The sequence below is a fragment of the Megalops cyprinoides genome, chromosome 9 (genome assembly GCF_013368585.1).
Source record: "Megalops cyprinoides isolate fMegCyp1 chromosome 9, fMegCyp1.pri, whole genome shotgun sequence".
In the NCBI taxonomy this organism is placed as follows: Eukaryota; Metazoa; Chordata; class Actinopteri; order Elopiformes; family Megalopidae; genus Megalops; species Megalops cyprinoides.
In genome coordinates, this window is record NC_050591.1 from 12,936,656 (window position 1) to 12,953,731 (window position 17,076).

The 17,076-nt window shown below is 43.6% G+C and overlaps 1 protein-coding gene across 1 annotated transcript; it reads right to left on the reverse strand.

Annotated features, from left to right (window-relative positions):
• Nucleotides 1–9,452: 9,452 nt before the first annotated feature.
• On the reverse strand, nt 9,453–14,028 carry foxa3 (forkhead box A3). The gene is made up of 2 exons (XM_036536676.1): nt 13,535–14,028; nt 9,453–12,145 (listed from the first exon to the last, which is right to left on the reverse strand). Exons 1-2 carry the CDS (start codon nt 13,604–13,606, stop codon nt 10,883–10,885), a joined length of 1,335 nt encoding a protein of 444 aa, XP_036392569.1. The 5' UTR covers nt 13,607–14,028; the 3' UTR covers nt 9,453–10,882.
• Nucleotides 14,029–17,076: the final 3,048 nt, after the last annotated feature.

Genomic DNA, 17,076 nt, shown 5'->3' on the forward strand with positions numbered 1-17,076 from the left:
TTCTGTCTCTGGCCACCGGCAGAATTAAAAGGCCCTGAAGTCAGAGTGGAACAGATTCAGCCTGTCCACTCACCTGACGGAGAGGATTTTGTGGCAACACGCACGTCCCTCCCCTTTTTCATGCTGGGCAGCCGCCATCTGTAATTGAGAGGTCCAGATTCGGACCATCCGTCCCCCCCCAGTTCACGTGAAGGACAGGAGTCTGTGGCTAAAGGGTCTTCTCCCCTTCGCTTCCTGCCTCACACACACACAGTGTGTCTCTCTCTAACCCCTGGCACCCTCAGACTGAGCATTCTGTGAGCACGCAAGCATACCTTCCCAATGTATCTCCACCATTCCAAGCATGCTTGTTCTGTGCGTTGAGCATGACACCCCCCCCCCCCCCCATACACACACACACACACTCTAAAAGCCATGGGTGCCTCCTGAGGTGGGTGTTATTTGGCAACCTGTCAGGTTTCATCCTTATGGTTGTGGCTGGGAGCCTAGATAAGTTATTGACATGAAAAATATGCTCAATATCAAAGTGGTCTGCCCTCTCAATTCCCCAAAACCCCCTTTGCTGTTCTCTTACACCACAAGGGCATTTTCCAGCAAGTCTCACTGGGTGAGAGTTGACACTGGTGAAAAAAAATAAACCTAAAAATGATTCAGGTGGATCTGAATGGGCAGTTCCTGGTAAACTAGATGTGAAACTCACGGGCAAGAACCACACAGCAAGATATTATGATATAATCTGTCAATGACAGCAGATGACTCCGTATACTAAGAAGTATAATAGTTTTATGGCCTAGATCTGACATGTTTTACCAGCATGGTTACGCATCACAGGAAAAGGTGGGGCGCGCATAAAAGGCCAGCTCGAGAATGCCAACAGCAGCACAGGTGTCATTGTGTTTGAACTACAACCGCTATGGTCGGGCCTACCAATGAGACAGGGCCTCGAACGAAGCGCGGCGTCTCCCGTGCTAGAGGCAACGGCAGGCGCTTTCAGCACTGCACGCTGGAGAGGAAAGGAAAATAAAAGGAGGGAGAGGCGAGCCAGTTGTCGGAGGGGATAAGTGACGGTGACTCACGAATAAGCACACATTGTTAGCACAGTGAAAATCCTCGCGAGTTCCTGGAAAAAAAAAAAAAGTCTTACGTGACACCAGGATGCAAGACAGCTCTCAAAAACAAACCCGATTCCTGCTCTCGTTCCTCCCTTTCGCCAGGGGCCTTTGCTGTCTCAGCCCGTGGTTTTCGAAACTCAGGGCCCGCACCGTTCCTCCGTCGCCTCAACGGCCTACGCCTCTCTCCGTAACAGTGCGACGTCAAACAGTATTCATAAAGTATGGTGAAAATGTATGAATATATTTTTCTACATTTTTTATTTCAGGCGCAGTGTTTGTCTGACCCTTTTTGAATGCTCGCCTCGAAGTAAATACCTTTGAATAAAGCATTTACTTCGTTTACGGGAATTAATCAAAGAAGCATCATAGCCCCCCTTTTTTTCCAGATATTTTGAAAAACCTTTCTAAATCCGTTTTCACAAAGCGAGCCATTTTAAAGTTTTGATTTTACTCCATGACAGCCCAAGCACCTAAGAACTGGTCAGTAGTGAAAAGAAGGTGTTCTAAATTTAAACCTGCAAAAAGGTAGCTTTGTAAATGGAGGGGTTGAGGGAGTGAATGCGAGAGGCAGAGAAATTCTCCCTGCGGCCTAACTGCTAGGAAGGAGCCAGGGGCCGAATTTTTGCTGCTATGAAAGGATTGATTGTCCATGGTCCTGCGCAGCCAGGAAAGTTAACCCAGTGGTGGTTTCACCCTATCTGCCAGGAACACGCAGAGAGAGCAGGAGAGAGAGAGAAAACCTCAGCTTGTTATGTCAGATAGCTTTCAAAAAAGACCATCTTAAAGTGTTTATAAATATCTGCAGTAAAACATGCGCATGGAGAATGGAAATGACTGTGTTCGCACCAATAAAAAAGTCAAAATGTTGACTTTGTTTTCTAAGGCGGAGAGAGAGAGCGGCAGAGAGAGAACGAAAGAGAGCAAGAGTGTGTGTGTGTGAAAGAGAGAGAGAGAGAGAGAGAGAGAGAGAGAGAGAGAGGGTGAGAGAGAGAGAAGGAAAGAGAGGGAGGGAGAGAGAGAAGATATTTTGGGACCCGACATTCCTCTTCATTGAAAAGAAGGCCCCATTGAGGCCTTCCTTAAAGATGCATAGAATGGCTGCCATGTTCGCCGGCGCTAAACAGCTCTCCAAAGGTAAATAATAACACCTGAAAAGGGGAAGCGGATGGACTGGTGTGCCTCTCCGACCGCAGGCCTGCAGCGAGCCAAGGGCCTCGCTACCTGAGGACAGAGGAACACCATGGAGCCCTTTCTCCGTTCGCTCGTCTGAACAACTGGGGCCTGAGATGGGAAACCTCCTGAGAGGGAAGCTGTTTCAGGGGTGCCAGGGCGAGCGGGCTTTGAAAAAAAAAAAAAAACAGTCACGGAAAGCGACCCCTAAGTGCTGCAGCCTGAGCGCCCCCAAAATGGTGACAGACCTAGCTCACAGTGGAGGGCTGGACGGCTCTCATTCCCTCTCCACGTTCCCTCCTCCCCTTGCTGGGCGCACGGGGTCAGCGGAGGTCTGGGCTCCGACGGCTCCCTCGCACGGGAGAGACGGCTAACCGCGGCGCTATTATTGTGCGCCATTTTGTTTTCCTTAACGTCTTGTTTGTGAGAATGCCGCGGGGTGAGCAGGCCGGCACACTGCTCCCATTCATCTCCTTGCGGCCTAGCCATGGCTTCTTCCCCCTCGTCCCCCACACTCTCCCCCCACCCCTCCCCTCTAGCCGCTGCCATTTACGGCCCCCGATGGCACGAAAACAGCCGGGTGGAAAGAGTGCGGGCGCAGGGGGCCACGTGGAGGAGGTCCTGGTGTTGCCGGGTCGGTGCGGGGTTCTGACGGCGGTCCCGGCGTGTAGTCAGAACAACAAGTAAAAAAAGGTCCTCCAGCATCCGCGAACACAGTGGGTCCATTTACCCGCTTGTTCCAACTAAAATCCTCCAACTTGTTAGACAACGCAAACAGCTCACTAAATTCGGACAGAACGCTCCGTTTTCCACCAGATCGTCTTCAAAACACCCTGGTGCTGGGGAGGTTCTCCCACCATGTGCCACATGGCATTAGGAGTCCTACCTGGGAGTCACGCAGAGAGGAAGACTCACTGTGTAAGAAGAAACTGACAGGGAATCTCACTACCAGTGACTGATTCTGAACAATGTACAGACAGCTTATAGAGGACACAAAAAATGAAGACATGAGTGTGAATGCAAGGGTCTATAGGACGGGATTATTCGCATACAACCCTCACTTCTGTCAGCAAAGACTTTAAGATGCTGTTGGGTTATCATTAGAAGGACAGAAACAGCAGCCGCAGTCACTCAATATCCTGACCCTCTGAGTGGATCTTTTATTCGTGCATGACAAATGCAATTTCAGATGACACCCTCTTAATGTTGCTCACTGCGTTTCCAGAGCTGCCAGCTATTATCCTGAAGGAAAGAGACATTTGAAAACAACTTGTCTTGTGAGTGAGAAAGGGCCGGGATGAGCTACAGTCTGGTCTAGGGAGGGGGGAAGCGGAGAAAACTGGCATGAAATGAGTACTGCTACGGAGGGAGAAAGAGCAATAAATCTGGTCTGGAGCAAGAGAGACAGAGACAGAGAGAAGGAGAGGAAGCGGTAATAACGAGCTACTCCTCAGGCTTGCAGAATGAGGAGAAGAGGCACAGAGAGACAGACAGAGCAAGAGAGAAAGAGAGAGAGAGAGAGAGAGAATGTCAGCAAAAGGAAGGCCAGGACTGAGTCTGATGGCTGGGTCACCTCGGTGAATGATGGGATTGTTGCTGGCACCCACTCTCCCTCTTTCTCGCGCGCGGGTGTTGTTTTTAGCCCCGCGTGCCAGTAACCCGAGACGACGGCGGCACGCCGGTAATCAGCCCCAGCTGGGTTCCTGTCGCTGCTAATTGGTGCTAACGAGGGGGACCTGTGATTGCCGGGGCATGAAAACAAAACCCAGTAACAGCCTCGTGACGGGGGCGGTTGAAGCTGGTCCCACCAAACTGCGACTTCTCTGTTGCAGGGGCTGAATCTGAGCTGCGCCTGGTGCCTCCTGCCAGAGAGGAAGGCTGGCGTCTGTGGATTTGGACCCGAGTGAACAGCCCTGACCACAGCTGCCACATTGTAACATCCCCTTCAGAAGTCTGTCAGTGGGTCAGGCAACATATCTGCATCTGCGCAAGGCAATGTAAAGCTCACATGATTAAAGGTTGTTTTACCTGTGTGTTATGACGTCACGCGCTTACAGGAAGCGTAGTAGGATCCCGTTCTGCTCAAGGTACTAAAACCCCAATGCGTAACTGATAAGACCTCTTGAATACATGGGTGTGGCAAAAGTTCAAAAGTCAGTGCTCGTAAATCGAATGTCTCTGTTCCCAAGGCAGTAAAAATATCCATCAAACATCAATTAGTAATCTCTCATGTGATTTTGTAAAACAAAATAATTAGGTTTGTAAGCCGAGTCAAATGGGCAGTCCGTATGATAAAGACATTGCTTGGGATCAAAGTAGCAGCCTATTAACATACACACAGACATCCACACGATTCTACCGTGCAGCTGATGGAGTTGGTGTCGCAGCCAAGCCCTAACAAAGAGTGGATTGATCAACAGCTATCATTTTGAAACTGACATCTCCTTGATTGCCCACAATCCCAACGTGACTTTGTTTCCAAACTCAGCTTCTCATGCCAATCTTGTCCGTTGAGACGCCCAGTCCTGGTTGCTGCCAGTCACCAGTCCAACAGGTTTTATAGCAGTGTTTGCTATGAGTGGGGAAAAACAGCAGACAGGTTTAAGGTAGGGGTGATCCGTTTATGAGGATTAACTGACAGAAAATCAATCACTCTCAGTGCTGAAACCATTTGGGGAACAATAGAAAGAAATGAAAAACACCTCTGGCTAGTCAAATTAAGCTGCTTTTAAGAATCCAACTAAAATGGAACAGATTACCTTTTACAATGAATGGAGAGACAGAGAGAAAGAGAGTTAGATCACTATAAAGAGGATGTGCTGTAAATGAATTAGGCTATATTGCTAGGCTATATAATGGCAGATGGAGAGTGGTGCTCTCTTGGACAAGGGCTGGGCAAAGACCTATCTCCACACCTTTGGGTATCTTGTGCTGTGCTGGTAGCCAGGCACACAAGCAAGGGCCCACCACAGAAAGGACACTCTAGCACTCTAACGCTTCTTTCCAGCTGGACGGGACCTCGGGGCGAGCAGGTTAAGTGCGTCGGGACTGGGGAGAAGGATGATGAACGCTCTGGGAATTCCAGACACATCTGGGGTCCATGTGCAGACCCATCACAGCGCGGGGAGTGTGTCAGCCTCGGCTAGACCTTAAGACAACACGAGCAGGCCTGACAGCCACTGTCTTCTGCCTCATAAATCAACACCCTGGCCACTGAAGCGCCGCTCAGCCCCACACACGCCCTTCTCATCCTTGGCAGACTTTATTTGGACTTGCAGCAGGTTTCGCCGAGGGGGGAAAGATGCGTTCCCCTCTCAAAACAAATATCGCCCCATATGTTTATTTTCCCCTCCTTTTGAAAATACCGAGGCACATCCATAGGCGTGATCCTGACAATGAAACTACTGCTACTGCAAGCACCACTACTGTTGCCACTAATAATGCTTGTACTACTGATGTTACCGCAACTGCCACCACAAATGATGACTTGCGACCATGAGGAAGCACGTATCCATGCTGTCGATGCCACTAATTTGCCTGCTGTGGATGCGTAAGTCGCTAAGATCATGAGAGGAGACCAGGCCAGCTCTACACCCTCTTATATGTTGACATAGCGATCACGCACAAATTCACCCAACGCCTTTTCACCGGGAAATTTAATCTGCTTCGTTCCTTTCAGTATTTCTTTTCAGAACGGTTTTTTATCAGGAGCCGCTTAGCAACACCCACAACCCAAAGAGCAAAGTCCAAAATATTATCTCGCCGCCAGTCTCGTGTGTGCTGGCTGACTTCCACGCAGTGCAACTCGTTACTGCCAGCTTGTTTGCGCGGCTGAAAAAATGAAGTCCAGTAAATATAAAAAGTTAAAGATGAGTCCTATAAATTTATTACGAAATAAGCCGTCTATGACCAATTAGGAAAATACGCATCGATAATCGATAATAGATAGTTCACAAGTATTTATTTCTAAGCATATTTATTTTTATGGGCACAGAAAGCAAGTTGTTAAAGTCGGTGACTCTTCATTTGTTGTTTTGGAAGGTGTTCCTTGGCAGCAAAGTATTAAAACTGCCGTGGTTCTATACTAAAATTGACGGCATATAAAAGAACGCGCGATGCCTCATCTTACTTGGCACCCATATACACAGGATATTCTTGCATACATATACAGGATGTGCAGGAGAGTCCTCTTTTCAGATGATCTATCTCCCAGTCCTAGTTTCTTAAGTGTCACCCAGCTTAGTCAGGTTCGCTTCAGAAGACATTTAAACCGCAAACAAACACGAGAAAGTAAATAGCCTCTAGCTTGGACTTGGCAGTTCCACGATTAGCCATTTTTCTTTCTGTTTCGGAACAGTGGGAAATGTCAACATACCGTATCCATTTATACGATGTGCAGGATGCGTACAGGATGCGGACACCGACATTTACATATTGAATTTTGCAGAAACAATTGCCTGTCATTCCTGCCCGTCCCCTTTCACTAGTTTTAGTAAAGCACAATAAATGTACAAGATCTTACAGTGTCGACATGAGTGCAACTACATCCAATATTTGTCATCACAGAAAACTCAGCTGATATCGGGGATATCGACATTACCGCACAGGCACAACGTTTACCATGCTTTGTTAACATAGATTGCATATGTAGCTCGGGTTACTTCAGAAGCAAATACTAACAGTGTAACTAGTTAGGCTAATTATATAATTAGGACTTCAAATGTTGCACTAAAATATTAATTGATTACTCCGTGTGCAAAAAAAAAAAAAAAAAAAAACATCATTTTAGCAGACGTAGTTCGGATGTTCAGTATGTTATTAGTCTCTTTGTCTGCGCTACTTCATTAGATGTAACCGGTTTAAAGCTGGTTTACTGCAACATTGGAGCATAGAGCCTGGAGACGGACAAGTTTACGCGGACACTTTATTGGCAATAAATCTTTGCTATCAGTTTTACAGTGTCACAGTTCCAACCGTTTTCCCCAACAATAACGTGGTAGACAGCAGGAAGTTAATGCCACTTCTCCGTATGTTGTACATAAACAGTAACCCACATCTATCAAGCATGCATGTTCAATGGATCTTTTTTTACTCATGTCCACTGAATGGGACTGTAAATATTAAAACCTTGATGACACGACTAGTGTCATAATTGATCTTATACTGATTTCTCCTACTCAATTTTCCCCTCCAAGCACACACAGGTGGTAGCCTGTAGTTTTTTGTGCTTCTCCTTCTTTTCCTTGTTTTTTTGTCATTCTACCAAAACAGTACTGGTGCTTTACACTGGAGTAATTCTCAGTAATACCTCAAGCTTTCATGTGAACCAGTCAAACACTCAGGACTGACTCCACAGGGGTCACTACAGTCAGTTGGTTTAAGTCAAACTAATCAAGAGATTTCTACCGTTTGTTAATTACTAGTAGGTAGGGCCCTGTCCCTGTTCCACATTTGTCATTGTGTAGCTTTGGAAACCATATCAGTGGTACTGGCCTATCTTATCTCTAGCCCCAAACGCATTGTGTGTGACTCACAAGCAGCTATCTGGATTCCAGTTCTCAGGCCATAGTCTGTATTTTGTCAGCCCCTTCAGTTCTTGCCTAAGGTGTAATGTACACTGAGCCTCAAAAGGCTCCCTACATTGTAACGTGACATGATATAATAGTTTTGCACTTCTGTGTGATAGAATGGAAAGAGAGGAGCAGCATTGTGTGAGGGAAGGGTCCTCTCTGTTGACCTACGTGTGTTTTTCATGGCTGATCCTGGCCAAGGAAAACGTCAGCTTCCACTGGAAAACCGCAATCTCTTTTCTAAAATCAAAGATATGAATGAGCATGTTTGAAATCATTGTAATGATGTGAGACTAGTACAGAATGTGTGTGGGAATTAAATCCATTGGTCGATTATCATTTTGCAAAAAAAAAAGTCATTTATTGCTCAGTTGATTGCTAAATTGCTTCACTTGATGAAGTGTAAAATTGATCAGTTGATCAGTTCTGCAGTGTATGTGATGTGAAATAATATTCTGTCACCCTACTGTGCTTCTTAACTATCAAAACACTGTTCTATCTGATGTTTTGCTTAAGCCAGGTTAAAGAAGGATTCTCACTCTTTGCAAAACAAAAGAAGAAAAAGCTTTATAACTACATAATAATACAACAATTAAAAGTGATCTAAATTCACTAATGCTGACTGTATCATTGACATAATGATAATACCTTTAAAACTCCATTTTTAAAATACATTTTTAATTAAAAAACATCTTGAGCAAAGCCTTTGCTGATCAGTTTGCCTAATGATTTGATCAACAGTGATATCCCTATTCTTAAGTCTTAATTTAATTAAATTTCGGCAAAGGAAAGAAAATTATGTTAAAATGAACAATTCCTTCGCTGCAGGAGTTCTTGAAACCGAAGCTCCTAGAGGTGGCTCATCAGAAGAACCCTTCTGTCTGCTTCAGTGGCGTGAAATATAACCTACATTTTACATCATAAAAAAGTAAAGAGGCTTCAATTGATCTTGAAATTAAAAGAGACACCATAGATTACTTTGCATTTATATAACGTAATGATTGGTCTTTAATCCACACATTACTAGGAAGGTCATGTTTCACCCAGTACCCCTCTCCCCCCATTTTTTTAAAGTGTCACTGATCTGAGATCAGCTTCTGAAAGCTTGTGCAACAAGGTGACGGCCCGACGGCCATTTTCCGCCCTGAAGTTTTCGCCCACTGCCAGTTTGTCAGACCGGGGTGGTTGAGCGAGCTGTCACGACATCCCAGCATCAGACAAGGTTTATTATGGGGGTCATAAGGCTAGCGAAAGTTGCTGGAATGTTTAGTCTATCCAACGGGAAAGTCACATGTGAGAGTTGCTGGCGAGGGAGCTGTTTTTGACAACCGTCTGAGACACTTCAGCTGATCCTTCTGTGGGCCCTGTCCCAACTTTCAGTCACGTTACTTTGAAATCGAAAAGATCATGCACTTTGTAAGGAAAGAAAAGGATACACATCACAACATTTTCCCCATAGTTTTTTTTTTAATAAGAAAAAAACATAAAAGTAAAACAACGACCACAACATCCAAACAATAAAACAACCTAAAAATGTAAGATATATTAACATACTTTTCTTCAAAGTTTGAAAAGCAAAACACTTTAAATAAACATTATTTTGTCTCTTTGAAAGTAAAATAGTAAAATAATAACAGTGACCTGAAACTGTAGTCTTTGTTAATTCCCTTTAAGGTGTTTTTTCTCCCAAATCCTTGCCTTTTTTGTCTAATCTTCTGGATCCCATATCTTGAGAAATAGTCAAATTTGAAGTTTGTTACCAAAAAAAACCCTCCATGTCATATTGAATTTTTTTTTTTTTTTTTGCTTAGGTCTGAAATAAGGCAATTACAAGGTATTGTTGTAAAGCAATATATCATGTCCAGTCCTGTGCAAATTGTTGGGAACACTAGTGCAAAGTATGTAAATGATTCCTGATGACGATTTCCGTGCCATCCCTATTTTAGTAACTGTGTAACTGACACTGCTCAAATCAAATAGACATGACTCAAGTCCCTGTTACATTTTTATAAAAACCTGTATAACATGCCTCAGCCCCTTAGCTAGACTGCCATCTGAAAGGTAGGTTTACCACAGTTCTGTATTTTTGTTTCAATTTAAATTCTTAACAGCACTTGACCAATCTCTTCTCACTCATCCATAGGTTTCTCCAGGTAGGGTCCCATCCCAGGCGAGACTTGTCCTTGTGTGTTTCTTTTTTTGTGCCAAATATATACATAATGTTTTGCCCTACATTTGCTGGTGGCTGAGAAATGTAAGCAAGGAGAAGCATAAAATCCTTGCAAAGTTTTTGCAATTTTCTACCCCACTGACATTCACCCCAGCCACATACACACGTACATACACACACACAAAGTATGCATGTTGAAAACACAGTATGCTCTTTTCAGAAATGGAATACACCCCCATGATGTAACATGCAATCAAGAATTCCCTGTAATGCAGTAACAACTGCTCAAACCAGTAACCTGAACCTCTTCAATTTTCTACAATCTCTGAATTGTTTTTATTCCTTTTCACATTTTTTAAACTCTACAACACAGCACTGTACAAAGATATATTAATTTCTTCCCTTTTATAAATAAATGCACCTCTCCTTTTTGGCTGAGGATATTTACAGCTTTGTACACTCAAAGAAGCCTGAGAGTAGCCCCATATTCTCTTTTTTTTTGTTCCATCTACCATCACTCATGTACATTCCGTTCAGTTAAACAGCTCCCAGCTAACAGTCCAGTAACATTTACGTTCCAATCACAGACAGTGTGCTTGGATGAGTTCTGTGTGATTGATGAATTATTCATTTTCTTCCTTGACAGAGGTCTTGGGGCTATGTTTGACTCGTTTTGTACCTTTCAGTTTTCATGTGGGGTTTCGCTGTAACTGTAAGGGTTTCTAGTGGGGCTATTTAGCTGGCATTTCCATCCTTTCTCTTTCAGGTCACCAGTAGTTCCTCTTGTGGGAGAAGACCCAATTGCACCCTTTGGATTCCTTTGACAGCACCAGCTGACTCTGGGTCATAGGCTAGCGATGTTACGAGGCATTAAGGACTGACCTGCTGTACAAGGTTTGGTAGTACGCCCCCGAATCGATGGAGGATGGCCCAGCACTGTCGTAGATCTGCTTGGCGGCCACCGGCGAGGCAGCAGCATAGCCGTTGTAGGCCATCACCTGGTCCTGGTAGGACTTGAGGTCCATCTTCTGCTCGTTGGACATCAAGTTGGTGATGGAGAAGGGGTGGTTGAAGTTGTAGTGGGGGTCCATGGACTTGAGGGGGTCGTTCTGGAGGTCCAGGTGGTGCATGGCGCTGGGGAGGAGGTGGCCGCCCCCGACGGGCTGGGAATGGAGGTGGGCGACGGAGGAGGTGGCGGAGGACAGGGCCGAGGAGATGGAGGTGGAGCTCTGGGCGAGGGGCTGAGGGCACTCCAGCTGGGCCAGGCTCCGCTGCTGCTGCTGCTGTTGCTGCTGCTGCTGCTCCTCAGAGGCGGAGCCCGGGTGGGAGCTGTCAGAGTGGGCCGAGTCCGCCCCCTCTGAGCCCGGGGTGGGGCTGTGCTGCTCCTGCAGGCTCTCCTGGTGCGCGCCCTTGCCCGCCTCCTGGGACTTCCCCGCGCCCTTCTTGTTGGCCTTGTCCTCGATCTTGAAGCGCTTCTGGCGGCGCAGATAGCAGCCGTTCTCGAACATGTTGCCCGAGTTGGGGTGCAGGGCCCAGTAGGAGCCCTTTCCGGGCTTGTCGGGGGAGCGGGCCACCTTGACGAAGCAGTCGTTGAAGGATAGCGAGTGGCGGATGGAGTTCTGCCAGCGCTGCTGGTTCTCCCGGTAGTAGGGGAAGAGGTCCATAATCCACTGGTAGATCTCGTTGAGGGTGAGCATCTTGCTGCTGGACTGCTGGATGGCCATTGTGATGAGGGAGATGTAGGAGTAGGGCGGCTTGGCATGGGTCAGGGATCGGCGGTAGGGCTTGGGCATCTCTTTAGCCCGGTTGAGAGATGTCGGGGAGGGGTAGCCCAGTTGACCCATGGGCTGGCCCATGTTCTGGTAGTGGGGGAGGGAGCCTAGGGAGGGCGCCGGAGAGCCCAGCTGGGTGAGGGAGCTTGGGTTGAGGGAGGACGCGACTGGGGACAAGCTCATGTGGTTGGCGCTCCCACCCATGGTGGCCAGAGGGCTGCTGTTGAGAGCGCTGCTGGGGTAGCCCATGCTCATGGCCGCGGTGGAACCAGCCGAGTTCAGGTTGATATAGCTGTTGATGGTATTCATGGCACCCAGACTGGTGTTCATTGCAGTGGGCGAGGGGTACATCTAAACACAAAAAACACATTTAATATTAATCTTTGTATAATCAGTATTTTTATGGTATAGAATGGATGGTGAGTTCATCTTTAAAAAATTATTTCCACCTCAACCAAACACAAGCAAACAATACAAACCAATACTACAAAATAAAGCCTATGCCTTCTAATTAAACATTTTTACTTTCTCAACGCAAATAGGTATATTTGGGTAAACGGACATACATTTCCTCTCAGTCTTTGTTTCATATTTATGCCGATTGTATTCCACCTTAATATTTATTTTTATTTAACTTGGAAAAAAAACTGTAATATTACTTTACTTGTATCGCTATTAATACTGAAGCTGAAGGTAACTAATTTTCTTTCTTACGAAATCTACAAATTGTAAATTACGTTGTATTTAGACAAAGTGATATACTGGTGCAAACCACAGGCTATCCAAAATTCAAAATGAAAGGCATTAAAACCAATCTATAGGGACGGATCTATTTATAATCGGCAGAATTATTACACAACACCGAGTTAGAACTAACCACCAGAAACAAAGTGCTTACTATTCTGTTTAATAAGACTAAAATTACCTGCTGAATTAATGGTAATAAGCAACACGAAACTGATTCAAGCAAAGAAATTACACGTCTGTTGTTAACGTTTTATCACTCATAGAATTACAATAATAATAAATAAAACTCACACTATAATATACACGACTAAGTTTAAATGAAACGTATGAGACTAATTTCCGTTATTTAGGAAAACTATAACCATTTTTATAACCATGGTCAAGGCGCAGAAATTAATTTGCAACGACAATGATCATTCTTACAGTGATAGATAGGGCTGATATAGTTGAAAATGATAATTATGATGATTTACTTTTCTTTATAATTAATTGCGTGAAGAAACGGCTTAATTGTTTTTATTTTGGTCTACGCATCGGAGTAACACAACACATTATCAAATTAATAACAGTGGCGTAGAGACAATTTAGTGCGTGCATACGTTTCCGACATAAACTTTATAGATAACTAGTTAAAATATTAAAAACGCTTCTTTAACCCTCAAAAAAACTTTGCGAACCCAAAGTTCTTAGTTCATCTATTATTATGGGGAACGTACTTTAAACTGCGATGAAAATACACGAAACGTGTAATGAAGATTATTTAACTACCCTGCCACATTAAATTGAAAATATTACAATTGTTGGAAAATGTACTCGACTACGCATAAAACTAAATAGAGAAACTGCTCGATACAACGTGGCATCGAAACTCCATACTTCTCATTACCTAAGGTAGGCGTTTCAGGAAATATTAAAACATATTGCACGTATAAACAGAGAACGGTAGAATACTAATTTATATTGTTTTATTTAGGCCTGCTAGTTGCCACTCACCTCACTCGCTTCATTGTAGAAGGCATTCCATTCTGGAATTTCATGGGACTCCATCTTCACTGAGCTCAACATCCCAATAAGAGCGTCTTTTAGAAAAAAAAAATTCTAGAACAAAATGAAGTCTGCGACCCCTCGAGTTGGCTGATTTCAGCTTTCAGCTGCCTTTGCTACAAAAAAATTCAATACTCCCAAAAACGTAAATACTGTGGAAAATATTCAAGAGGTGTCCAATTTCCACAAAATGTAAGCGTATACAGCTATACACACGCACCAAAACAAGTCTCAATAAATAAATTCTACTGAGTACCGTTACTGTCACAATTCCCCTCTTCTGTGTAAAATTACATATCTTTGAGGGGGATTACTCGTCCATTGTTCAATTATTAAGAATATAACTTGTAAATAAGCTATATTCTTATTTGTTATAAATCCTCAAAAAGGTCCTTTGAGTTCTGTCGTTGGATCGTAGCCCAGGTTTCGTGTTACCCAGTCGGTTAGCTACGGGCAAGTACAGTAAAAGTCTGACGGCCAGTCTTTAAAACTCAGGTAAGGACCCGCCCCGCGGGGCAATTTGAATATCGTCTCAGGACTCAGGAAGAGGTCGTTAAAAGGGTCTCTCTTGCCCCCTGGTGTTCTGTATATTGGCACGGGGCAGACGCTTCCATTTCAATTGTTGCCCCTCTTCATTCTTAATTGTATTCAAACAGGTGCCGCTAGAGCAGCGGCGCATGGGAACGGGGGAGTGTTTGCGTCCATTCCACTCATCCATTGATTTTATTTCACTTTCCGTTTATGGTGAGTGGAACTCCGAGGTATTTATCAGTTGTGGAGAAGGCAATTGCTGGAATATATCCCAACGTACAACTTACTTGTGTATTTTACTTAGTATAGTAGAAAGCAATTAAACTACTATTCTCGCGGCATGGGTTTGTACACATAAACGTATTGTCATAATGACACGAAGCGAACGCATCGAAAATTATTTTTGGACAGGCTTGAAATGCTTGCAAACTATTTAGAAAGCCACTGACGTCACGAATCTTTTATTCCGTTCTGGCGCTGCTTTTGTTTAAGTCAATCAGTCAATGACAGTGACTTCAAAGGACAATGATTCGGAAATAAAAATGGGCCCAGATGGACCACACTGGCACCTTCTGGGAGTCGAAGGCTGACAAGTAGGCTTGATCAGTTCAAGGTATAACCTTGTCAATGGCTGAGCACATCAGCGGGTATGATCTTAAGGTGTCATGTGGGACGTTGTTGATTCCCCCTGGCTATCACTTCACTTTAGTTGTGATGGCAATTAAACAATGGTGATTGATCGACACCTTACTCAGTGGTAATCTCGCGATTCAAAAATCATCCTTTAATGCTATTTGATATTTATATATTTTTTTTTCTTTTTTCAAAACAAAAAATGGGAGAGGGAGAGAGAAAGAGAGAACACATCTGAAAGAGTTATATCTGTATATTAGAAATATTAACATGAATTAAGTAATTAGTCACATGGAAAATATATATGTTGGCCAAACCAGGTCATAATAAGGTTTAGGAAGGAAGTTTAATGTGGTGTCTTTCTTTATGTAATGTAACGTCAAATATATTTCAGCTCATTATGACCAGAGAAGAATACATTTTTATATTTAAAACGATTTGGGCTAGTACAATGAATTATAATACAGTGTAATAGCTACATTGGTTAGAAAGTAGGCCTACTGGCCTGAAAATATGACATAGCATGAGCTATTGGTTTAAAAAAAACACCAAAAGATTGTATCAAGGACTTAAATTTCACAACTGAAAAAATATGTAAATTTAGGAAACCGCAAGCTTCAACTTTCCCCGTTGCTTCCCGGATGCGGTTAGCTCTATTGTCGCAAAGGACCAGAACTTCTGAAATAACATTTCATACAAGTAGCTTGCATTGAGTTGTAACGTTTTAGGTAAGATCTGTCCTCTATTTCCTGAATACACATCGGTTCCTTGACTGCAGACAGCAACATCTGAATCTGAATACATTTCCTAATTGCTAATGAATAGAGGAGTAATTGATAAGCATGCAGGAGGTCGACGGGATTATCGTTAAACTGCTAAGGAAATAACTCGCAGGAAGACGGCGTAGGACGGATGGGTTCATAGAGGCTGCATGATATCTCCAACAAAACAACAGAAATAAAATACCCACACATTTATACGTATTTAAGACTTAATCTTTCTTTTTATCTAAGAAAAAGCAGGGTCGTGACTCAAGGCGAAACAATCGCGTATTAACGCCAAGTTCTCATTCATACAGCCGGCGGTTACACTTCGACGCCTTCCCACTGACTGTGAGTGCGTTTATTTGCAAAACGTTTGTAGCGTTGGTTTAATGGAATCGGCGATTAACACATTGCGTGGGAACACTGACCATTGTTTTTAATTACAGTCATTAGGCTATGCCTTTCAGTGTCGTTTATGACAAAATGTGGAATCTCATTTGAAAAGAGTATTTCTTGATTTCGCTTAATAAGAATTTAAAAATTCTACTGTAATAATTTTAATGTGGCTAAATAACACGAATAATCCAGAGGCCGATAAACCATCTAGCGCTAACGTGCATTATAATAAACAGTGGAATGTTTTGTAATGTGTGATTTTAAAAAAGCCTCTCAGTACTGGATATTTCAAATACTCGTTTTGCAGAGATGTGGGTCTGTCGTTAATGTTCTCTTCTCTCCACGTGCTGCACTGTGTAGCCTATTTTTTCTGTGTCTTTCAGAAACACTTCCTTATTAATCCTCCGCCTTTTTAATAGCAAGATCCTCCTAACACACGCCAACATCCTCCCGCAGGTTCGCCGGTTAGAATGCCAATGCAACAGTGGATCGTTCATTAACACCTCAATAATTAGTTAACAATAGATTTAATGAGTTGACACTAATAGAGAGGAAGCAAGAGATTTGAATCTGTTATGCAATTGATTAGCCCTGGAAAGAACTTACAAGGAACTTACCTTATCCGTTTAAGCGATGTTCATTTTACGTGCTTGGTACAACCTTTCCCACTCGATGCTGTAGGTCTATGTTATAACTGAGATTAAGTTTGTTTTGTCCCTGTGGTCACCCTTCATCAATTCATTGAAATGTGACATTACATGGTGTAATTTATCAGGTTTTTGTCATGACGTTTAGGCTACCAAGTGCTACAGGGAACACGAGCTATATGAATACACATTCTGACGAAGACCACAAAAACTTGAAAGCCATCTGTATATTTAGTGATTAAAGTCATCACAAGACATACCATAACATCTCGGATAAAGCCCAGAGCCTTGTTTCAAGTTTACGTGCCGATAAATCACTTTCTATTTCCCCTAATGGCAAGTGTATGGTTTAACTGTATTCACAGGGGAAATAGTACGCAATGAGTGTACACCTCTGAACACGGACTTTGTAGTAATCACTCTTTTACTGCAAAGTATTAATCCCTACCTTATTCCTGCCGTTGTCCATTTTTTTATTCCTGTAATGTCATGAGCGCTAATTCATCCTCAGAATCAGAAT

Excerpts from the sequence above, each read along its gene's own strand:
- foxa3 (XM_036536676.1), bottom strand. The coding sequence starts at position 13,606 with ATGTTGAGCTCAGTGAAGATGGAGTCCCATGAAATTCCAGAATGGAAT. Across the intron at positions 12,146-13,534 it reads TCTACAATGAAGCGAGTGAG|ATGTACCCCTCGCCCACTGC; the intron begins GTGAGTGGCAAC and ends TTTTGTGTTTAG.